Source organism: Aptenodytes patagonicus, chromosome 2, assembly GCF_965638725.1.
Source record: "Aptenodytes patagonicus chromosome 2, bAptPat1.pri.cur, whole genome shotgun sequence".
In the NCBI taxonomy this organism is placed as follows: domain Eukaryota; kingdom Metazoa; phylum Chordata; class Aves; order Sphenisciformes; family Spheniscidae; genus Aptenodytes; species Aptenodytes patagonicus.
Window position 1 is genome coordinate 130,035,050 of NC_134950.1, and position 21,329 is coordinate 130,056,378.

The 21,329-nt window shown below is 39.0% G+C and overlaps 1 protein-coding gene across 4 annotated transcripts in view; it reads left to right on the plus strand.

Moving 5' to 3' along the window:
* Positions 1-21,329, plus strand: part of ZNF385D (zinc finger protein 385D) — a 464,447-nt gene that overhangs the window by 303,389 nt on the left and 139,729 nt on the right. For all 4 annotated transcript variants that reach the window (XM_076331202.1, XM_076331200.1, XM_076331204.1 and 1 more), the window contains one exon: positions 6,219-6,361. In XM_076331202.1, the coding sequence (XP_076187317.1) occupies positions 6,219-6,361 (143 nt within the window). The remainder of the gene's footprint in view (positions 1-6,218; positions 6,362-21,329) is intronic.

A 21,329-nucleotide genomic window follows, 5' to 3' on the forward strand; every position in this document is an offset into this window, starting at 1 on the left:
AAACTAAATTCATAATGAATTAATAGTTCTAGCTGATGTTGAGTTATCCAAATGTAAGTTTCTTAGCATTTATATCCCTTCACTTTTATACTTTAAAATAGCTTGACAGTTTTCTGGAAGATTTTCTAGGAAAAAAAAATTCCTCTTTTGGCTCAGACTCTCTAGGATATATTGTAATGCTTACTGGGTGTGAACTGTCAGATATTAGGATTGTATATAAAAAATATTAATGACACTTTTTGAAGTTAACTTTTTAAGTTACCTAGAAGTTAACTTTTTAATTGGAAGCCAGTGGTGCCTTCCCAGCTACTCCACTGAGTCATACCAGCTGAAAGGTCCTCTGAGCTTCTGCCAAGGCAGGATGTGTGTATTGTTTTGACTTCAAATAAGCTATCATGGAAATATTGGGAGAGGTGTGAGATGGGGTGGAAAACTTAGGAATATCCATATCTTGGAGGAACCAAATTATGATACTGAAAACAAACTTAGACTCCAGGATGGAAGGGAAATGGAACATTAGTTTAGAGTGCCTCTGATGTATTGAAAATGGCTGTACACATGGCCCGAAGGAAAGAATTGCAAAGTAATGAAGGAATGAAAATGGAATTCTGCAGAGATTTGCTTTTTCACTCGGTGTTTATGGTGGTAATAGTGATGGAAGAACTGCAAAAGATTTAGATTAATGGGGTATTAGTTTAGAGTTCCTGCCCAGTTTACATACCTCCAAGTTCCAAATGCATTGCAAAAAAATATCTACATTATTTGTGTCTGCAAAATTTGGGCTGGATCTTTCCTTAGGAGAGGCTATTTGATAATAGATCTGGTGATTCTTTTTCTGGAAACTAAACCTGCAGTTGAGTTTAAAGGATTGGGAATTAGGGTGTGCATGAGGAAAGGCTATGCAGGGGAAGATGTAGCATATCTTTCTCTATAGCCAAGTCACAAAATATAGCAATATGCGGTTGCCAAATTGTTGAGCTGTTTGTTAGGGTACCTGAGGGACAGGGATCTTGACCTCCTCCAGAAATGTTAAGGAAACTTGTTATTTATTATCCTGTATATAAAAAAGGCCCTGTTCTATCATGTCTGTTTACTCTAAGACTATTTTCTTTTGTTTCCTTTGTGCATATTCAGTATTTGTGCTTCTCTTAATCCAGATTTTAGAGGCAGTACTTACAGCTGTTTATACTCTTTACTTAGCACTGATCTAAGGGATATTTCAGGTGAACTGGGCACAAAAATTTGCATGGGAGACTTTCTTATCAGAAAATGCTATTTCATTGAAAGCAAAAATTTCCCTCAGAAGGTGTTAATTTTTTGTGAAGATTTGTGACAAAAATGTCTTTAAGATAAGGTCAAAACTTTAGCATTTTTAAATAAATCTCGTTTCTTCTTTTTAGAATGACTTCTCATTTTAAAATCTGTTTTCAATTCCGTAGTGAAACATGGTCTCTAAAGTCAAAACTGGGGGGAAAAAAACAGTATTTATTCACATTCCAACTCAGAACAAATAAAATTTGACAATTCCTTATGGAATGGACAGTTTGAGGCTGAACCTGCAGGAATCATCTCTTCATCTGAATGTTTTCGTTGTCTTCCCTTGTTTCCAGGGACAGGCAAGAAACGAGTTGTGGTGATGAAGTTCATAGCACCAGTGGTTTCTGAAGGAGAATCACTTGAGTAGGCTATGCTACAAAGGGCATGAACCTCATGTTGTGCACGCGGCTTTGTACCACATAGGCTGTCTGTGCTCAGTGCATAATGCTGTATTGCAGAACAGATTACCTAGTGGTAGGGCAAAATATCTAGTCCCAACTGGGGATGCAAAAGTGCATCCATGTGTAAAAATGCACAGTTGATTGACACTGGGGGAGTTATCAAAAACTGTCTCAATGAGATATAGGAAGGGGCAAAGGTTTGTGGCAAGCTTTTCTTCAAACTTGTTTGCTTATGCTTACCTTGGATGTATTGCCAGTGCCTCTGGCCAAGAGATTATCTTGCCTGGGTTCTTCAATTTAAGTTACCTGAAAATTGAAGAAATGAATGATTGCTTCAGTCTTGGTTAAAATGCTGAGCTAATTAAGCTTCTGTTATGGTTTAACCCCAGCCAGCAACTGAACACCACACAGCTGCTCTCTCACTCCCCGCCCCAGTGGGATGGAGGAGAGACTCAGAAGAGTAAAAGTGAGAAAACTCATGGGTTGAGATAAAAACAGTTTAATAATTGAAATACAATAAAGTAAAATAGTAGTAGTAGTAATAATAATAATAATAGAATATACAAAGCAAGTGATGCACAATGCAGTTGTTCACCACCCGCCGACCGATGCCCAGCCAGTCCCCGAGCAGCGGCCCCCCCGGCCAGCTTTCCCCAGTTTATGTACTGAGCATGACGTCACATGGTATGGAATGTCCCTTTGGCCAGTTTGGGTCGGCTGTCCTGGCTGTGCCCCCTCCCAGCTTCTTGTGCATCTCCAGCCTTCTCAGTCGGCAGAGCATGGGAAGCTGAAAAGTCCTTGACTAGTGTAAGCACTGCTCAGCAACAACTAAAACATCGGTGTGTTATCAACATTATTCTCATACTAAATCCAAAACGCAGCACTGTACCAGCTGCTAGGAAGAAAATTAACTCTATCCCAGCCAAAACCAGGACACTTCTAAGTTGTTTTATTCCTGGTCTTCCTACAAAGAAAATGAAGGTAAAAACATTGACATAAATTTCCCAAATGTCTAGAACATTCATCTCCCATTTAGGATCGGAATGGTCTGGAAAGACTCTTCCTCTTTAGAAAGACACTAGACTATAACATCACTAACTTGTAACACTGGAATTAGTAAACACGTTAGTATCCTCCTATTTTGAGAAGTTGTAGCAGGCGACTCATAAAATGTAACTTTAGACCTGTACTGCCCTACGTTTTGGGGGGACTGTTATGTCTCTTAAGTCAGGCCATGCATGCACCTAGTTTTTGGCAAGGATGTCTATGTGAACTTCAGGTAATAATACAGAGCATCAAGTACAGGCTGTGGACAAAACCTGTCAGTGGTGTGGGATGTTATCCTAGCTTTATTGGTCAAAGTGGAACTCCAAACCTTGCTGGCGGGAAGTCTGTAAAAAGGCTGACACTGAGCCTTCGTTGTGTGTGGATCAGCAGTGTTGCATCTGCACAGGGAAAGCTATGGAGGTCTTTCTGTAGAAGCTTATAATACAGAACACCAAAACAGTCATAAGCAATCTTTATGGTTCCTCACCTTGATCCAGTGTTCAGTAACACTGGATAACTAAAAAGGACCTATGTCTTGCTATAGTCATTTTCTAAGTGTGCTGTTGTCACACATAGTACCACTTATTTACAAAGTAAATTCTGCTTTATGAGTTTTAGTGCACCTCTCTTTCTTTACCTTCAGTTTGGCTTTCTCGGTTCTCATGTTTTCCTTCTGACGTCATTTTTGCCCTTGATATTGCCTTCTTTATAATAAAAATTTATCTATATGTGCTTTTCAGGAACTCTTCTCAGTGGGCTTCTACCCCTCTCCATCCCTCTGCTAATGGATTAAATGGGAAATAGTTAGCATTGACATTCCCAAATGTTGTCCAAAGGTTTTTCAGTTAAGCTGAGTCACAAAAATGGTTGCCATTGCTTCAGGTTTTCTGTTGCTGATTCTAGACTACAACGCTGTGCATGTTAAATGGAAAGAGAAGCTAATTTTTGCAGCCATAAACATTGGAGAATTTCTTTCAAGCAAAAGCTCAAATTTCATGATACCTATCACATGCTTCATCGTTAAGGGACATGTCTGACACTATTGCAAAAACAGAGAGCAGCTGTGCTCCTGAACATACTCTTTTTCTGTGCCACTGTAGCCAGGACTGTGGTAGATTTTAAACTCTCTTCCAGAGGCTCTGAGTCCCAGCCAAGGTCCTGCAGAGCTGGCTGAATTTTTCCATTTAAAGCGTGTTCTCATCCCCAGATGACTTTGCGCAGCACTGGCTGGCAGCGGCAGGTGTGTGAGTGCCTAGTCATGCCACAGGGAAGGATCACAGAACAGAAATATTTCATCCTTCATGGCACAGTATCCTAGTAGAGTAGGGGATAGCAGTGCTGTTGCTCTGGGTAATCCGAACCTGTGAGGCTCTCCTCCATAGCACTGAGATAATACACGCGATGAGCTGGGTCCCCAGGCATAGGTGATATTTCTTAGTCCAGTTTGCGTTTGCATCTGTGAGTTGTAGGATGTTTAATCAGCTTCAAATTCTTTGGTATTGCCAGGCAAATGCTCACCTTGGCATTTCTGTGTGATTCTGTACAATCTCAGGTGCAACCTGGAGACTTATTATGTTTTTTATTACTAGGAGTGACTTCTTCCCTTCATGATCTGTAAAAGCTTTATTTGAGAAAAAATAAGTATTTCCAGCATCTAAAAAAATATCTTTATGGGTCTTTCCTATTCAGAGGGGGTAAGATTGGCGTGTTCAGCACTACCTTATCGTCATTCTGCCCTGTTAAATTTATTTTTACACTGTTTTTGTAATAATTCCATGGACATGTAGCAATTGCCAAACCAATGGCAATCGTGAAATACTTGATTCTATGCTGGTGAGCTATGGAAAGCAGAGCTGCTTGCCGTCTGCTTTTCTGTTGCCCATATCCTTACCTGCTGCATTCGAAGAGTGATTTGGTACACTCTTACATTGAGGTAAATGTAGAAATTACTCTAAAAATGGTAGTTACTCTAGGGCAAAAACTAGCGTGAGATTGGAGTGAACCCTAAACCAATACCTTTAGTTTACTAGTGGGTAATGTTTTCCTTTCAATGATTCTTAGTGAAATGCTTCACAGAGGAGCTGAAAGTTGGCAAAAAATGCTGTCTTTGAAAATTTGGCTCCAGCTGATTTTATACCTAAAAGCAGAACTGTGGATGATCTGCTACAACTGGTTAATTAAATCCTGTGCCTCAGGATTACCCCTCAATTAGATGTATTAAATGGCAAACCTTGTTAGCAGATTTGCTGGCCAAATATGGAGAGATTCCATATATCATTCTGACTACTTCATATTTGGGCTCTTAAAGAATGTATGCAGCTTGTCTAATGAAGTGTCTGTATGTAGGAGAGGAAAAAAAGAAACAGATTTTGGATCTCTCCCTCTGTTTGTCTGTCTGCCTGTGTCTCTGTTCATTGAGTGGGGTAAAACTCCCCTTACGTTTTTTTTTAATGTTTCTTGGACTCTTACCAGCAGGTTTTTACAGTCTGTTGCCTGCCTCTCAGATTAGAAGAACACTGGCATATTTTAACAGTTTCCTAGCATCCAAATAGTCTCTAATTAATAGGGAATTGATGTTTTGGAGAGCAACCAAAACATGGGAGACATTGGAAGCAGAGAACAAGCTTGGATCCTTCCAGCTTTTAGCTGGCTGTGGCAAGGGGCAAGCAAATAAGTAAAATAGGGTCCGCTGCAAACAGGTAGCGACTTACTGGTATGCAAGGGGATTTCTTCATTTGCATTATGTTCCCACAGAGCTGGTGGTTGGTAGTGTTAGCTGGGAGGAGCTTTCTGCTGTACAGACTCTGAATCAGCTCCACCCCTTGCAAGAGCGGAAAGTGTTCGTCAGTACCTTCCCGTAAACAGAATTTCAGTGGCTGCTGAAATTGTTCTTAATTTAGATTTGTATTGATCAACTGTTGAGGCAGCAAGGTATGTTGTGTTTGCGAGGTTTAGGTTGACTCTGAAGCTGTAAGCTCCATGAGTGAGCATTTAATTAAAAAATCAAAAGTCTGCAAATGGCATGACTTTTGCTGAGCCGAACAGCTAGTTGTTGTTCTTTTTCTTCTGGAGCAGTTTGCCTTTGGAGGGCTGAGCAATAGGGTTGGGATGAGACTGAAATTATAGCAGAAAAAGACTAGCCGAAATTCTAAAGGGAAGTCAGACATACGCTGAACTATTGTTCCAGATAATCCAGGGAGAGAAATGGTTTATTAGCTAATTTTAAATAGTGATAGACTGATACCTGAAGCAATTGCTGGCAAAGAATTATAACCAACAGTCACTGAGTCAGCTGTGCTCTTTTTCAGTAATGCAGTAACTTGTGGACAAATAAAAATGTATTTGTTTAATCCAATATTGGCTTTTTAATGTTGCTTTTTTGTGTTGGCTTTTTTTTTCTTTTCTTCTAACCATAGTACTTGCTGACTGCCTTCTGCCTCTTTCTACACATAGGTGGTACATGCCAGAGCCCTGCTCTTCCAGCCCTAGTGCGTCCTCCTGCTCCACCTTTGCAGCCGTCGCTGGATATTAAACCATTTCTTCCGTTTCCTCTGGACACTGCCGCAGCAGTCAATCTCTTCCCCAACTTCAATGCAGTAAGTACACTCCTAACAGTTACTGTCCACTTCAGTGAGCCACAGTTTCCATGGAAGACTCAAGAGGGCACAAAGTAGAATTTTATGTACTCAATTAAACCTGGAATATCCTCTCCCTTACTGAGGGCCAAATAGCTCTTTCAGACACACTGGTAGGCCATAAATTAAAGCCTAGCTGAGTGTTAGCCAGAAGTATTGTAGAAGGAAAAAATGATATGATCCCAAGTGACATGCTATAAAGTTGCAGGCCATATTCGGTCCCAGGGCTTGTGAGTTTCCCACTCTATGAGATGTGCAGAGTTTCACTAACCTACAGTTCGCTGCAACTCTCAGGGAGTGAAACTCTCAGAGTGACGGCATTCTACATCCCATCTCCAACAGGCTGCCTGAGAAATACTTAAAATTTACAAATTGGAGGGGCTACAAACGATAAAACTGTCAGGGCAATTAAAGTAAGAATGTGAACAGCATTAGCTGGTATATGAGCTATTCACTGGCAAACAATCCAGTGTATTATTTTTTGGTTAGTATACGTTATTTCTCACGCCTTAGGTTAAAACAAGGTTAGCTTTCTCTTTAATAATTTTTTAATGTAGTCATACTATCTATGATTATAGTAATCTTATTCCTCCTTAAGTATTTTCATTATTTCACTGACATATGTCATGAATGTTTCAATTTTCCTGTTTCTGGATGAGATATTTAATGCTTTAAAAGAAAAAATAAGTCTAAATTGGTTTTATGTTAATTTTGACTTTATAGAATTATGCCCTGTTGTGGTTTAACCTCAGCCGGCAACTAAGCCCCACACAGCCGCTCGCTCACTCCCCCCCAGGGGGATGGGGGAGAGATTCGGAAGGGGAAAAGTGAGAAAACTCGTGGGTTGAGATAAAGACAGTTTAATAGGGAAAGCAAAAGCCGTGCACGCAAGCAAAGCAAAACAAGGAATTCATTCACTACTTCCCATCGGCAGGCAGGTGTTCAGCCATCTCCAGGAAAGCAGGGCTCCATCACGCCTAACGGTTACTTGGGAAGACAAACACCATCACTCTGAATGTCCCCCCCTTCCTCCTTCTTCCCCCAGCTTTATATGCTGAGCATGACGTCACATGGTGTGGAATATCCCTTTGACCAGTTTGGAGTCAGCTGTCCTGGCTGTGCCCCCCTCCTAGCCCCCTGTGCACCTGCAGCCTTCTCAGTCGGTAGAGCATGGGAAGCTGAAAAGTCCTTGACTAGTGTAAGCACTGCTCAGCAACAACTAAAACATCGGTGTGTTATCAACATTGTTCTCACCCTAAATCCAAAACACAGCACTGTACCAGCTACTGGGAGGGAAATTAACTCTATCCCTGCCGAAACCAGGACATGCCCCTTTTTAATTTGAACATACTCTGGGAAGTTCTTTTCCTTATTTACATATACTAGATACAGAATAAAAACCCCTAAGAATGTGTGTGCTTACCTACTTTGAGAGACAGAGAGGGTTGGAATTTGCCATGCCAAAACAATTCTAATTAACATGCAAAAATCTTAATTACAATAATTAAGAGTAGTAAAAGAACATGCCCATTCTAGAAGCAATTTGTAGTAATCGATAGCAAATTTCCATAATTAAATGTTCATTTATTTACATTTTATGGATGTTCATTTTGCTTTAAAGTAATTAAAATGAACTAATTGTCAAAAATATTTATTTATGCAGTCTTAAATTCAAGCAATTCACAGCATTAGTAGAGATCAGAGAAACTATAAGCTGCCTGTCTTAAAATACTGAGAAACAATGTGTCAAAGAATTGTTATTACAAAGAAACTTTTTCAAATTTTAAGATGTACATAGGTATGCAGCAAAGTTTTAAAAAGTGCTGGTTTTAACCAAATTACTGATAACTCATAATGAAATGGATAAACCATTAGACTTGTTTAGTATGCTTTAGGTTGTTTTTTTTTTACCAGTTTTGCTTTGTGATCACTGTTTCTATTTAATGCAATAGGCCAGCTGAATTTTTAGAAGTTGTCTATTAGTATTTCTGGGGTTTTTCAGGATTTTCCATAGCTCAGAGTCTTCAGATTGTTTTGCTAATTGTTTAACTGCATAATTCAAATGCAATTTTAATGATGAATTTTAGTAAATAATTGATAATCTTGTGTTGTTCCATCAATTTGCAGTTTCTTTTTTCTTACAAAGACTGATTTTATACTATAATTATTTGGGGGGGCAAAGATGTGCTCATGTGAGTTTGGAAGTAAGGAAGTAAAAATAGACTCCTGTCAAAACCCTGTTATTCCCGAACATCGTTTTAGTAGTATATTGTTTGGTATAAGCACTGTAGTTGGACTTTACAGACTCCTCGTCTTCAATTTTTCAGTAAACTGAGCCTAGGTTTCAAGAGTGAGACTAGCAGCCCTTCTTAACAGCACTCGGAAGCTCGTTCCCATGCAAAGCACTGCTTCCTGTGATGTGTGGCCGTCTGCCAAGTCCACCTTTGCTGAATATGTCAGTCCCGAGTGTGAGGATGCTGTCATCAGAGCTGCTGTCACCTGCCTTGCTGCTCATAGTCTTTGCCTTGCCACGTGGCCTTTGCCTTCTCATCACGCGTGCTGACATGCAGCATCATCCTCAGTGTTCCCACTTTCATTCTGAACAGTACATTATTGAATGCTGCTATGTTTAGCTCATATGCCGGAGCTGGTTAATGGCATCCAAACATGTAGGCTAGCTGAGAAGTTCTGCATATTTCCAGAAATTCTTTCCAAGCTGACGAATCTTTTGGGGACACATCAGCTGCTGCTGAGCATTATCAGCCTAAGGAGAAGGTAACCCACAAGTCATATTAGACTGTAAACAGGACATCTGACAAGGGCTTTAAGTATGTGAATGTGAGACAGAAAACATGTTTTTAACCAAAAAATTATCTTTGTAAATATGCATGCTCATGAACGATTGTAGCTGTCGATAATGCTTTATATTCATTGACTTCATTGATAATCCTACACAGTGTCAGTGGAGAAGCATTTATGTTCTGTGGCTAAACCAAGGTCAAGCAGGTGGTCAGTAAAAGAACACCTGAACTGGATGTTCTCTCTCATGTTGCCGATAAAGTAGCTTTACTCTTGATTGAGACGTCAAGGTCATAAATTATGTCTTAGGAAAAGGATTTCTAAAGACCTCTTGACCCTCGCACAATTCCACAGGAACTAATAAGTTTGGCAGCATGTCTGGGCTACTTCCCAAGAGGCTAGACAGAAGTCCAGAGTTTTGGCCGTTTACTGGCCACTTTTCAACAGCCTTCACTTGAGAAGAGCGTGATCAAGGAGAAACTTGAGTGAAAATTCATTCATGTTTCAGAGAAAAGAAGTGGTCTCTGGTTATGGCAATCCTAACTCAACTTGAGAGTTCGACTGTGATAGGCATAGGCATCTGAGATAATCAGCCTAAGTTTCTTCACAAAAGATAATGGAGAAAAATGAGCAATTTCTCCAATTTTTTAAGTGGAGAAAAATACACAAAGGTAGGCTGCAGTGCAAGCACCCTATATGTCTACTTTGGCATGAGGTGAAGTGAACGCTGGAAGTTCCCATTCATCTCTGCTGACTATAATGAGGGGCTGGCTGAGCTGCATCTATGTTTAGTTAGATGAATCCCACATTATGGGACAGGTCATAGGCTATTCACAGCTGCTATATTAAATTCCACTCAGAAATCAGATGACAGAAGTGCTGACATCGTATTGTATGTTTACAGAGGAATGTTCCCATTTATCAAGCAGTTATGCTTCTAATTTTATCTAAAGGCAGTCTTAAGGGAATTTGAGGATTCAGATGAACTGGATAGAAATATTAGGAGAGGTGAAAGCAAAAGTAACTTACCAGTGGAGAATCTCAGGCACATGCACAAGAACTGACAAAACCAAATACTGATCTTAAGTATCACAAATAATAATAGTAATGTTGTATTTTATAACATTTTTTCACTCTATTTCAGTTTATTACAAACATAAGATTGCTTTCTTTGTTACTGATGATTTTGCTCTAAAGCTAGCTCAGTTTTTGCTGGCCGCCTCTGAAGAAAACTTTCAGCACTGATTTCTACAAAAGCAAAAGCTTTCATTGGAGCAGAGAGTAGAAGAGATAACATGGGGTGTGCAAACCTTTATCAGTAATATCTCTGGACACTGAGGAGAGGGAAAAGTAAAAAGTGAGTAACCTGAGAAATGCAAGGAAGATAACATGTGAACCTTTGAGCCATTCAGTTTCAGGAGGAACATTTTCTATTTATACAAGAAAGCATAAAGCAAACATACCAATTAACAATCTGGTTAGCTGAACATTTGTAGGTGCTACGCTCTTAATTGTGAAGCAAATGGGTACCCTCAAGTCGTATGTAAAAAGAAATTTTAACAACACAGCTGTTTAAACTGAAAACAGCCCACTGGTGCAGACCCTGAAGAATCACAAGTTCATTGCAAGTTTATCTGATATAAAAAAATTAATCAAGTGTATGGGATTCAAACGGCTAAATTTTATGAATGAAAGAAACTACAACTATAAAAAATGCTTATGTAGCTTTTTAAAATATGATTTGAAGATTGTCAGAGGAATAGAAAAATAATTAAATTGTCTATTCTGAAAAATATTTGAGATCATTTAGCAAACATCTGGTATACCTCTGCATTTTCATCTGCAGAGTGAGAAGCTTTAAGTCTGTGTGCTTCTAAGAACTACTTCTTAGAGACAAAAGCTTTAGCAGTTGTATGGAATACGCGCTGGTCCATGAGTGCCTGTGAATGTGCATATGTGGTGTTTCTGTTCATGAGCCAATGGTTGGTTGCAAAGAAATTTCACAAAGCATCAAAGTCTAGAAGTTAATTAACTTGTAGGAAAATATTGATACGAATCCCTGGACTAAGAGGAAATGCTTCATTTTGCTAGACATCAGTGTCAGCCCTAAGTGACCCTCCCACAGAAAAAAACTCAGATCTTTTTTACAATCTCCAAAGCCCAACATCCTCAAAGCACAGATGCATCAGAAACCAGGTTTTGCTTATTTCTGAAGCTCTCAGAATTATATATTTCAGCCTCCTGAGAGACAGAATTTAAAGTTTACAAATCCAGGACATTTGCCATTACTAGGTGGAAAATCAGACATTGAACTCCTTGTTTGTTTATTCTTTGAAGGATATGCTGACCATTTATTTTCCTGAAAATTTTCTACAAAATATTATATCACACTTTGTAGACTGTAGTATGAGCATAATCTGTAGTGGAAGAGGTCCACAATGAAGAAGATCTGAGTAAATGCTTGTAAGCAGGAATAGGGATGTTGCTTGAAAAGCTCCATCCTAACTCCAAATTAAAGCCTGATCTCCCCTTGTTGCCAGTGGAAAGTTTCCCAAAGAAGCATCCTTTGGAAAGAAACATGATTACAGTTTTGACTAGAAACGTATGACTTGGAAGAGTAGTGGCAATGTCAGAACTGTACTAAACATGGATGGAAAATGAACTATTACTCTGCAGACATCTCTTTCCCATGATCCATCTGTAGTAATCCTTGTTCAGTCCCCTGATTTTTCCTGTTTGCTTGTTCCATGCCAGTAGCCCCAGGTGCAATATTAAGGCCTTCACGTTTCACCTTCCCCTGGTAAAGATTTGCCATATGGGAAAGGAGGGGGATGTAACAGCGGCCATTGCCCGTAGGTTAGGGCTCCAGCGGCAGCTTTAGTTAGGGTGCCGATGTAATGCTCCTTGCCTCCTGAAAACCAGTGCAACATCCTAGCAGCTTCCAGGGCAGCACAAAGGCTGCACTCTCTATTTATAGAGGTGAAGCTTCTGTTTGTAGGTATCGGTAGCGGGCAATTATGGCTGGCTTGTTTCACTAGGACCTGCTTTTCTCCCCGCTCTGGTCTTGCTCTTGGGCTCTGCCTGACCTGCTGATGACCACTGAGTTAGCTTGTACAGAGCGTAGCTTCGTGGTTGTTTGGGAAATGCAGACTTCTCCTATTGTGGCCAGACAACTGATAGAAATGGACAGTGTAGAAAACCTGCTTGCTGACAAGTATTTCTGGGAAGGGTTATGCCAGGAAATGTGGAGAAAACCCATCAAAAAGCTGCCAGAAGACTTTTTAAAAATCTTTTCCTTAGGCTCTTGTCCCGGGTAGTTTTTTATCTAGAAGAGACATATGTGCTGCAGAAATGATGTGCCAATTTTCTGGATGTTATGAATAAGATGTAGCTTTTGATAGTGAAGAGTGGAGGAGGAATTTGAAATACATGTTATTTTTTCTAAACATTAGCAGCCTGAAATATACAAAATAAACCCTTTTTTTTAATGTCTCTACATAATGGTTTTGTTTTATGTTTTCTGAGTTAATTGAGCAGAGGAGCATAATGAGACTATTTTTCCTCATCGTATAAAATCCTTTAAAGTTCAGTAGTGACGACATGCTGTCAGAATGCTTTGTTTCCAGAAGAGGATAGTCGGGGGACAACACAATGGCCTCAGCTTCATGTGAATCAAAATGGAATACTGCCTATATAGAAGAACTTGGCAGTAAAAATATAGTCTGTGCTGATTTTTAATGTTATTTCCACAAGAAGGACCTTTATCAGGTGGAGAACTGCACTGCACCGCACCAAATTGTTAATTTGTCAGACAAACAGAGGGGATTATTGCTTCTGGGGATATTCCTTGCATGGCTGCTCATTTACAGGTGTCTAGAAACAGGGGGTTTGGCTTGCTCTTTTCCTTTCCATAGCACTGCAATTGAGCTGTAAGATAGCTATACTCTTCTTTATGGTTTATATCTCTATTGCTGTTTAGCTGAATATTTTTCAAAATAGGGAAGATTGCAAAAATAATGTTTGGGTTCAGGAATTCTTTATTATAATAACATTTTCATGACTGGCCAGGACATTTAATTAAGAAGTCTGCAGGGGAAGAAGAAGGATTAGGGAATGAATAAACACAAGAAAATCCTGGCAATTCAGATCTTTTTATTTGGTGCTTGCAAAACAGGAATGAATCAACATCAGTATGAAATATTCAATTATTTGAATTGGCCAGATTTATTTGCTGTACATTTAAATCCTTAATCTACACCCTGGGCTCTATTTGAAATAACAGTAAAGCTCTGATTCTCTGATGCAGAGGAAATGTTCACAGCTCGGGAGACATGGTGAAATTAAGCTCTTTGTCTTTTTCCAGTTTTGAGTCAGTTTAGGGTGGATCCAGATCTCCAGGAATACTCTGCCTGTTCTTATGTATGGTCTATGCTCTATGTCACGGACAGGGAACAGAGCTCATATTCTGACTTTGTATAAATGAGTGTTCCTGCAACCCTCAGGTAACCTTCCCATGGTTGCCTGTGGTTGCATGGCTGTTATTTTCCTTTGCACTGCAGAGCGGCTGGGAAGTTTGCTATTATTTTCTTTGGACTTGATACACTGTTAAGGAGCATCCTACTAAATCTAGCCTTAATCCCTTTGCAACCTCCTCTAAAAATTTTTGTCCTCTGCTTGCAACTTATAGCTGGGACTCATGCAAGTTTCAACCCAGGCATCAACAAAAGTTTTCTTATTATCTTTCTCTTATCATTACCTTACATTTTAGCAGCACTCCTGGCCTTGTTTTTGGAATTGCTTTCATTGGGCCCATGTGAACCTCCTGAAGTTCAACAAGGCCAAGTACAAGGTCCCTGGGTTGGGGCAATCCCCAATATCAGTACAGACTGGGTGATGAATGGATTGAGAGCAGCCCTGTGGAGAAGGACTTGGGGGTACTGGTGGATGAAAAGCCGGACATGAGTTGACAATGTGCGCTTGCAGCCCAGAAGGCCGACTGTATCCTGGGCTGCATCAAAAGAAGCGTGGCCAGCAGGTCGAGGGAGGTGATTCTGCCCCTCTACTCTGCTCTGGTGAGACCCCACCTGGAGTACGGTGTCCAGCTCTGGGATCCCCAATAAAAGAAAGACATGGACCTGTTGGAGCGGGTCCAGAGGAGGGACATGAAAATTGTCAGAGGGGTGGAACACCTCTCCTATGAAGACAGGCTGAGAGAGTTGGGGTTGTTCAGCCTGGAGAAGAGAAGGCTCTGGGAGGACCTTATTGTGGCCATTCAATACTTAAAGGGGGCTTATAAGAAAGTTGGAGAGAGATTTTTTTTACTGGGGCTTGTAGCGACAGGAAAAGCGGCAATGTTTTTAAACTGAAAGAGGGTAGGTTTAGATTGGAAGAAAGAAATTTTTTACTATGGGGGTGCTAAGACACTGGAACAGGTTGCCCAGAGAAGTTGTGGATGCCCCATCATTGAAGGTGTTCAAGGTCAGGTTGGATGGGGCTTTGAGCAACCTGATCTGGTGAAAGATGTCCCTGCCCATGGCAGGGGGGTTGGACTTGATGATCTTTAAAGGTCCCTTCCAACCCAACCCATCCTCTGATTCCTCACAACTTATTTGAACAGTTTTAAGATTATGTTCCAATTAGGGAATTAGCAGTCTCCTATGCTTATGATGAACAGCTGTCACCTCTTGCCACATAGAATGCAGCAGTCTTGAGAGCTTAGAGGAGTTTGCTCATGGGTACAAGTGGGTAGGTACCATAAAAAAAATCCATTAAAAAGTTTTATTATTATTTAAATTAAATTTGTATCAAGGGTGCTGCAACCTTCTGTGATTGCTTTCAGTAGAAATTCAGGTTTCTAGGATGCGCGTTCTCCTGGGGAAGCAAATGTTAAGATTATCTTAAAATAGCCTAAGTTTGTGTCATTTCACCTTCCTGGACATTATAATACCTCTCCTTGAATTAATCTCTGTAACTGTAATGTAGATGTAAATTAACCGACCATACCTGTTTCCTGGTTGCTGTCCAGTTTTTGGAGTGTAATGTGTGCCTTTGGTAAATCTGTGTTGATTTATCCGGAAGACTTATTTCCAGTATGTGTGTAATAGCATAACCTGTGTTTGGCCTTCTCCAGCTACCATCTCTGTTGGCATTCAGCTCTGTGGCCTCATTCATGGTCCTTACAGACGTCTCGATGCTGGTGGTCATTTGGCAATTGCTGCCTGCAGGTTGTATTTACTTTGTGGGTGCGGGTAGGATGTTGTTCTTTGTGCAGGCTGAGCATATAGCACGTGCACTTCCACCATCTGTTTGATAGCTCACAGTTTCTTCAGGATTTTTCTGGCAGTATATCAGTCACTCAGCGCCTTGTGGCTGAAGAACAGATGTTTCTGCTGCTCCTTTTTGCCATGTGAGAATGGGTGGACTTCTAACTAGTGTCCACCGATTCTCGTGTCCATAATAAACTGAAAAGGTCTGAGGCAGAAGCACCCTGTTTGTATAAGCTCATGACTACACTATTAGATAAATATCCATACAGTAGGTTATGGAGTATAAACTTGAAGGCATTTTCATGAGCAGTATTGTAGGCTGGAAATGATCTCTGGACAAAGGGCTCCACATACCTAAAAATGACACACAGCAAGCTTTGTTTTCTGTGTATTTTTTTGATTTACCTAAGTGGTTTCTTGTTATTGTTAAACAATTAATAGGGTCTAAATATCTCACATGCTTGTTTGTTTAACTGATGATTAGTAATAGCGAAAGAATAGACTTTCTGAGTTATCTCATTCTGCCTTACACATTTGCTGGAGGGCACTGCACAGTGCGCTGACAGATAATTTGCTGTTTGAAAGTCATAGTATCCAAGGCAAAGGCAATAGCACAGCCTTTATTGGGGACTGAGGGTCCCACAGGCTTTTGCTTTGCATGCAAAACATTCTCATAAAGGAAATTAAATTAAGTACTCTTCAGATTTGTCAAGTCTTGATGAGTGGAATTACTTAAAACTAAATTTTATAAAGTATTTTGTAAAGCATTTTAAATAATGTTTTAATCAGTTGATGTTTACACCCTTTGTCTTAATAGCACTCAGATGAAAAAGATCAATGATTATTTTATTCTGCAAAGACTGTAAAACTTTAATGGGTTGCATAATAAGTATAACTCATAAAATCTACAGTTTAAATATGGATGGTTATTAACCTGTTTTTAAAAAGCTGCAATTAAAGTGAAAAGGAATTATTTAAAGCAATGATTTGATTACTGTAGTCTGAGGAGGAAAAAGAGTGATAAAATTCTAAGATCAGTATTATTTCTGTTGATGAGACAGGCATTTGGAAAGATTTAAAATAAGGCATGAATTTTTCCTAGCCTTAGGCATGTTTGTGTTCCTAACCTAGCTGAATAACTATTTACTGAATTTTTTTGTACAACCTGCAGTTTGTTCTTCTTAGGAATTTCAATGGTATCTCTTGGAAAAAGCATGAGTTTGCATGACTGGTAATTTTACACACAGTAAATAGGTTGCTAAGCACAATTACCTCGTTAATTGCTTATTCATAGCATACAGTTACAGTGCTGCTGTTATTCAAGAACTTGTCCTAAAACACACTCAGTTTTATCCTTTATGATAATGAAAAGATTTGGAGCTCTTTTTTTCCCACTCTTTTTAGTCACAGTAGCTTGGGCTGGTAAATGGCACATGCTGAAGAACTCATTTATCTGGAGTCATTGTATGATGCACTCTCTAATGGAATATTTCTGTAATGTCCATGTCCTGTCTAATTTATTTTATCCTAACATTTTTTTGATAAGGGAAGAAAATTCCCAAAGGTTATATATTGGACTTGTACAGTAGAATTGGATATAGAACTCCAGATTCTCATGCAACTACTGTTTTTCCTGGCATCTTTCCTTTGGCTCTACTGAATGCTTAAAGTAATACTGTGTAAATATCCATACAGATTAAATTAGTAATCAAAATAATTCATAAAAAATAGTACAAAAGCTCGTATCCCTCAGGAAATCAGTGTTTCTCTTTTAGATACATTGGTTTATATAAAATAGATGAGTATCAAATTCTTACTATTTAAAAGAATACAAATCAACGGTTTTCTGTCAAACATTATATTCTGTCCAGAATTAAATACTTTGTGATGTCATGAATAAACAGTTCTAGATGACACATTACACTTACATATTATTTTTTTATCAGAAAGAATAAAAAAATTTAAATAAATTGTGTAGTTTCCTTACACAAGAAAAGCAATCATGTTTAGAATTAAATGTAAAAGCTGTGTTAACGACTCTCAACAGAAGGCTGAATAGTCTGTAACTGAGTGAAAAATTCAGATAAAAATAAAAAGATATGTAGGAAAGAGACATTCTTAATTACAGTTAGAGGTGGTGTAAAGCCTGCTGGAAAGCTGACCAGCAGAAGTTTCTTTCAGTAGTTTGCTACTGTGAAATTGCTAGGATGTTTGAATGGCAGAGAGCGATCCTAACGAATGGAGGCCATGGCAAAAGTTCCTGCAGTTGAACAAAATAACTCTGTGAAGGGAATATTTGAAGAAAACTTTAGGGGACTGGTATTACTTTAAGTTATTCCTGGGACATTTGTCAAGAAGCCAGAAAAGGTGTAAAGCTGCAGCCTTTACTTTCTTTATTCCTGCGTGGTTTTCACTAGGCTTATCTATAGTCCATCACCTCCATGCTTTGTTAGAAATCCAGGGGACTACGTCCACCTTACAAAGGTATCAATTTGGGATCCTGAAAATAGTATAGGCCGATTATCAGGGTTTTTTTGTTCTTGAGCTAATCAGCCGTCCACTGTCAGAAAAGTCAAGCAGCTGATCTGATGTACCTATGCAGCTTTAGTTTCAACAGGTAGGGCAGCTATGGTACCTGAGGGTGGTGCAATAGGGTTATAACAAGGTAACAGAAGCCAGGACCAGGCCAAAGCATTATCTATTCCTATAGCCTTTCTCTGACAACCTAAGGAAGAGCAGAAGAGTAGAGAACACATATAGCAACACTTGCCAGACAATGCCTCCAGTGAGGTATATTTTAGGAAGTTCTTGAGCCAAATGTGTTGTCTTGACATGTGATGGCCCTCCATGAGGTAACATGCTGAACTGGATGGAATCAGCAGGAGAGTTTGTTTATTTTAACTACTAATGAGGTAATTTGAGTTTCCTCATTCCCTTCTCCATATGGTGCCTAATATATCCAAGGCAGGGAGATACACAGGAAAATTTCCTTGGGCAACCTAAGTAGTAGAAAGAGATGGGAGTATATGAACTATGACTTGCTATAAACAGTAGAAGTCTAAGGACGATTTTTAAGGTGCTGTGCTTGTGGGAGCTGGAAGTGGATGGAGAAATGTCCATCACCTTACTTGTATTTTGTGTTTGAAATGTACTGATTTGCTAATGGATCCAACCCTTTTCGTTATTGGTGTTGCTAGGACTCAGATGACAAAGATAAATCGCAGGGGTGATGCCAGAGTTAATTATAGCAGTGTCCTCCCAAACAGCACTATCAGCTCTGGGAAGCAGCAAAAGCTATTGTTGGCGTTAGGAAGTAACATGCGAGAGTGGTGTCTGGGAGAGGAGCGGCAGTACGGAGACTGCCAATGAAAGGATTGGAAAATACTGGATATATGGCATTGGGCTTGGAAGAGAGGTGAAAGGAAGAGCAGAAGGTTTGCAAGAAGAGAGACTTAGAAATATCTCAGAACAGGTATTTGAAAGATGCATTTGCTTCACACACACACACACACACACACACACAAAAAGTAATGGTGGAAACATTGCAAAGCAAGTTAAAGTATCCAGTTTCCACTTACAGAGTCCTTATGTCTTTGTTCCTGGCAGGAACAGTTCCTTTCCTTTTTAGTTACATGCTTTTCCCAGGAAATTAATATCTCCTGAAACTTTTTGAAGCAAGTTTGTTCTCTCTAAATCTCTCATTTATTTTCCTTTTACGGGAGCTATATCTGCTTGAAACCTAATTATGTTTTTCATTCTAAATTTGAAAGAAAAGAGAGAAATTACCTCGGTACTTACTGAAAATATGTCTCAAACTGAACTAAAACAAGGACGAAATTAAAAAGAGTCTGTGCTTCTGAAATCAGAGAAAATCCTTCTTTAAGAACAAACCCTCAGATACTATAAAATGTCATAGCTCCACAGCTGTTCACTCTTCGTTTGTCAGTAAGGATTCCCTGATGAAGGGGAATTGTTCTTAAATTTCTGTACACAAAGAGGATAGCATGTAGTTTTGGTCTTAAGTGCCTTTCTTTTCCATTAAGCAAAGCAATAAATAAAGGTGAAGTCTACCTCAGCAAATACCGTGTATGCATGTCTTCTCTGTAGTGTCGTAAAAAAATAATCTCCCATCTCTTCAAACAGGCTGAGTTTCTAGAATGTGAAGAAATGTCTGTTTCAAATGACACCAAATTGCAGAAAAACTATGGATCTGAAGATTAGTTTTTATTTTCTTTTATTTCCTAGGCCCCCAACATTCAGTTGATTGGGAAAAGTTGTATTTCATTTAGAATTATTTCCTTTAGCTGTTTCTTCACAAACGACTGCAACTTTTTCAAAAGTCCTTCAGTTTCTTTTTTAGAAGCTGCTGTGATACGGCAAGAGATTTGGCACATAAATTGATGCTGACCCTGAGGGTAAATATTTCTCTCTGTGAAATGCTAAATTTAGTGTCCCTTGAGCAGCTCAGGTGAAAGTACAAACAAGCAAAATTCTGTAGTTAACAGCATTTGTACTAATACAAGGAAATTATTAACTTTGATTGTAAACAAGTAAGAGAAGGAAGTGTTAATTTTGGTAAAATTAAAACTTTCTTGTCTTCTAGTTTAATGAGAAAAAGGCAGAACCTAAACAGAACCTAAGGCAGAACCAACTCAGAACTCAAAAATACACGTATAAAACGTGTTAGGATTCTCATCCTTACTCAGTTCTGTGATTTGATTAATCTCTCTGCTTCATGCTAGTTGGACTCACAGTAAAACATTGCAATATTTTATCTATGTTCTTAAAACAGCATTTCTGTGGACCAGAACACACCAGGAGAAAGGTTATGAAGAACAACTTCAAGTTCAGTAATTAAACATCTTAAACATTTGTTAAGCTTTTCAGTAAGACACAAGATTAAACAGTAAAGCAAAAAGCCACTTAATACTGCAATAATGTGTTATTTAGTGTATAACTTCTCTTAAATAAGAGGAGGATTAACAATCATCTGCTTTGGTCTTTAGCTATCATTAACAACGTTTAAGTCTTCAACCTACGCAGGGATTTAAGACGATTATATAATCAGCAGATTTTTTAGATGGCTACAGCTGGTGATAAGCATGCATTATTCCAGGCTTCCGAGCTATGCTAAGAAATTATTGTCTTGCTAGGCTTTTGTCACATAATAGTATAAAAAAATCATTGATTTCAGTTAGTTGTTCCTGGCTGTTCATAGTACAGGATGAGAGAGAAACCCGAAGTCTTTAACAAAATTGAGTTGAGGAAGCACTTTCTTGCTGATACAGATGATTCTTAAAGGGATTGGCAATTTTATTGGATAAAAGTTGCCAGTCTTACAGATAGCACCATTCAGGTAGTTTTTGAACTTAGGGAAGTTCTGTATGGTAACAGGAGCTTGTGGGGACTCACTGCAAGCTTGGGAATTAATTTGAATGGTGTTTGTAGCCAGTCCAAAACTCTAGATGATAAGCTAGCCATACATTGTTTTTGGGTTTTTTTCCCTCATGTTGTCTAAGCCTAAAGTAGCCTCTTTGATGTATTTCTTCCTCAAGCCAGTAATACTGAAGCATGTAGAACAAAAGAAAATCTGTTCAAGTTAGTCTAATGAGTTTGAACCTGAAAGGTTCAAGTTGAAATTATAGTCTTTTAAAACACATCCTTAGGCCTTATTTTATTTCATCTCATTTATCTATTGTTAATTTTACACAAGAGATGTCAATTCTGAGTAACTTTAATTTGGCTTTACCATCCATCTGTTTTGCTACAATGTAATCACTACCAGCCCTTCTTTCACTTCTGTTCATTCAAATGACTGCTAGCTGGAGCTTCCTTTTAAATCTCCATGAAGACTTCTATAAAAT